This window comes from Bidens hawaiensis, unplaced genomic scaffold, assembly GCF_021521415.1.
Source record: "Bidens hawaiensis isolate Kalapana, Puna unplaced genomic scaffold, B.hawaiensis_p1.1 tig00032032_1, whole genome shotgun sequence".
Taxonomy (NCBI): domain Eukaryota; kingdom Viridiplantae; phylum Streptophyta; class Magnoliopsida; order Asterales; family Asteraceae; genus Bidens; species Bidens hawaiensis.
This window is the reverse complement of record NW_027495417.1, coordinates 88,239-91,618: the sequence shown is the minus strand read 5'-3', so window position 1 is coordinate 91,618 and position 3,380 is coordinate 88,239. Positions and strand designations below refer to the sequence as shown.

General features: G+C 35.8%; 1 protein-coding gene across 1 annotated transcript; it reads left to right on the top strand.

The window, feature by feature from the left end:
- Positions 1-964: 964 nt before the first annotated feature.
- On the top strand, positions 965-1,777 carry LOC143582853 (uncharacterized). The gene has a single exon (XM_077065331.1). The coding sequence runs from the start codon at positions 965-967 to the stop codon at positions 1,775-1,777; it is 813 nt and encodes a 270-aa protein (XP_076921446.1).
- Positions 1,778-3,380: the final 1,603 nt, after the last annotated feature.

Below are 3,380 nucleotides of genomic sequence, written 5' to 3'. Positions count from 1 at the left end.
GAAAACACAAAAATTCGTGTGGCTATAAATAACCATTACCCACACCATGCTTGCTTCCTTTTTTGTGTGTGTGACGGAATCATATGATACATACGATGTCGTGACCTTTGGTCACCCATGACCTGAACCAGACGTGTGTGGCTAAAGGCCTACGGCCACACTTTTTTCTTGTGACCAAAGGTCATTTTTCACGTAGTGGGTCCGTATGATAACAATAAAAGACGATTTACATCAGCTCTATATACAAGAACGTTATCAAATTTGGAGAAGTGTGATCGCCCATGGATAGTATATTCGAAAGAAGTAGACGAGGTATTTTGTTTTTGTTGTAAAATATTTAGAAGCGGGCTTCCGAAAGGTAAATTGGATGGAGGAGGTTATTCAGATTGACACCATGCTCATGGTAGTCTCAAAAAACATGAAGCATCTTTGGATCATCTCACAAATATGAACAAGTGGTATGATATGCGTAAGAGATTGAAGTTGAATGAAACAATTGATAAAGTTCAATATGAGCAATTTAAGAAAGAAAGAGACTATTGGGTGCAAGTCCTTTTTAGAATCGTTACACTAGTCAACTTTCTTGCTAAAAATAATATAGCATTTCGTGGAAAAAAAAGAAAGAAAAGTTGTGTAAAAAAGGTAGCGATAAATTGTTTTTTCTTTTTACTTCAACCAAATTGTAACTACTTGTATTTATTTTTTGTTTATTGTATTTAATAGGTAATGAAAATTTCTTAGGTCGTATTAAAATGTTGGAAGATTTTGACCCGTTTATCAAAGAGCATATGGGCGAATCATAAATGATGAGATTCATGTTCATTATCTTGGACCCAACATCCAAAAAGAGTTAATTTTTATGATAGCTGACGAAATTAAAAAATAAATCATAAAGTAGATAAAGGAAGCAAAGTACTACTCAATCATATTTGATTGTACTCCATATTCAAGTCACCTAGAACAGATGACTATAATTTTGAGGTATTTGAAGTTATCATCTAATTCTATTACTGTCGAGGAGTCCTTTTTAGGGTTTTTAAATGTTAATGATACCACTGGGAAAGGATTATATGAAATTACAGTTGAGGAGTTAAAGTCACTTGGTTTAGAACTCGATGATATGCGCGGTCAAGGTTATGATAATGGAGCAAACATGAAAGGATTTAACCAAGGAGTACAAACGAGGTCTTTAAATGAGAATCCTAGAGCATTTTACACTCCTTGTGGTTGCAATTCTCTTAATTTTACACTATGTGATATGGCTACCGGTTGTACTAAAGGAAAGGGTTTTTTTGGAAAGATACAACGAATGTATACCATCTTTGCGAAATATAATAATCGGTGGCAAATTTTGAGAGATAATGTTAAATCTTGGAGTCTGAATCCTTTGTCTCAAACGCATTGGGAAAGTCATGTCGATAGTGTTAAAGCTATTAAATTGCAACTTTCCGATGTACGAGAGGCTTTACTTGAATTAGGAGAAAAAGATGGTGATCCTGCAACTGCAGAAGAAGCGACTACAATAGCAGAAAATGAATTTGGTTTTGACTTTTTGGTATCAATTGTTATCTGGTATGAAGTATTAAACACGGTGAATATAGTGAGCAAAAGGTTACAATCAAAATACATGCACCTTGAGATTGCTATTAAAGAAATAAAGAGATTGATTGAAGTCTTCAAGGATTTTAGAGAAAATGGTTTTTCAAAAGCGATTAATGAAGCTAAGAAGATTGATATTGAAATGGGTATTGACCCGATATTTGCACAAAACGTGTAATTAAAAGGAAAAAACAAAGTGATGAGAGTTCAAGTAACCAAGAAGCTTCATTTACCCGTGAAGAGAATTTTAGAGTTAATTATTTTTTATATATTACTGATCATGCTATTGCTTCTCTTAAGATAAGATTTGATCAATTCAAAAACTATGAGAAATTATTTAGGTTTTTGTTTCCACATAACTTGAGGGGAATTGATGATGAGGATCTTAATTTGTCTTGTAATTTTCTTAAAAATGCACTCAAGTGTTTGAAGGAAGATCGGATATTGATGGCGATGAATTTTATATGGAGTTGAGCTCATTAGACACATTGTATACCATGGAATTTAAAAGCCCTGTTGAAGTTTTGAAGCATTTGAATGGGACTCAAGAAAATTCCCAAATGCAAGGATTGCATATCGAATATTGTTAACCATTCAGTCACAGTGGCATCTGTAGAAATAAGTTTTTCAAAGTTGAAGTTATTAAAATCTTACTTACGATCCACGATGTCTCAAGAAAGGCTTAATGAGTTGGTGATGATAGCTATTGAGAGCGAAATCTTAGATAATATAAACTGCGAAGAGGTGATCAAACAATTTTCTAGTCAAGAATGCTAGGAGAGCTTCAAGAATTATCGGTTAGCCATTATATATTATTGTATTTGGTTTTATGATGATATTTGTGATACTTTTATTGTTTTAATTTTAATGTCGTTTAAACAAAATAGCTTATATGTTATATATTTCATTACTCGTTACACACTAGGGCCTAAGGGCACTTTTTATTTCGTCTCGGCTGGGGTATATAAATTCTCGGAGCCGGCCCTGACCACAACACATGAAACTATGAATTTATCCTCCTATGCACAATCAATACGTCTAAAACACGTTAGTGTTAATTAATATTGATATTGAACATTCCATATCCAATGGTATCGTATTAAGTGTTATTTGATGTTGAACATTTCTTAGAGCAATGGAAATACCTCTCACGGGGGCACTGTGAGAGTGCTTTTGGTGTCGTGAGCCCGTGAAACACCACCCCCTTCCTCCGTGAAGGGGGCGCAATCTACCCACCGCCACTTCTTTCACGGCATTGTTGAAGGTGGGCCCTCTTGATTTCAAACGGCTATATAGCCGTTGGAGGCAATATAATTAAAACAAAAGTTTTTTTTACCTATAAATAACCCACTATTTTATACAAAAAAACATACCAAACTCACACATTTCTCTCTACTTTTTATAAACTCTCTCAACTTTTATAAAAAAAAATATCATGGATCCCAGCATGCCTCGTCGAACTCCGTAGCAATACGCGTTGTGGCTCTCCCAATATTACGGTCATATTCCCGCACCAAACGCCAACACACAACAACAAGGTTTTCCTCAACCACCTCAATTCCAAAACTTCCCAACCCAAACTCAAACCCCACCGGTCAATTTGGGGGACCCGGATTCGGTTCCGGAAACCCAACCACATGTGGCGGATAATGAAATACCCGAAACCGCCCAACGCAAGAAATCTGTACGCCAGAAAAGTCACAAGAAGCAAACGCCGATAACCGAGGCCGCTCGATCGATTCAAAAGTGGTCGGTGAAGGAAGAGCTTGCTTTGGCGCAGG

Coding starts and splice junctions, on each gene's coding strand:
- LOC143582853 (XM_077065331.1), top strand. CDS start 965: ATGACTATAATTTTGAGGTATTTGAAGTTATCATCTAATTCTATTACT.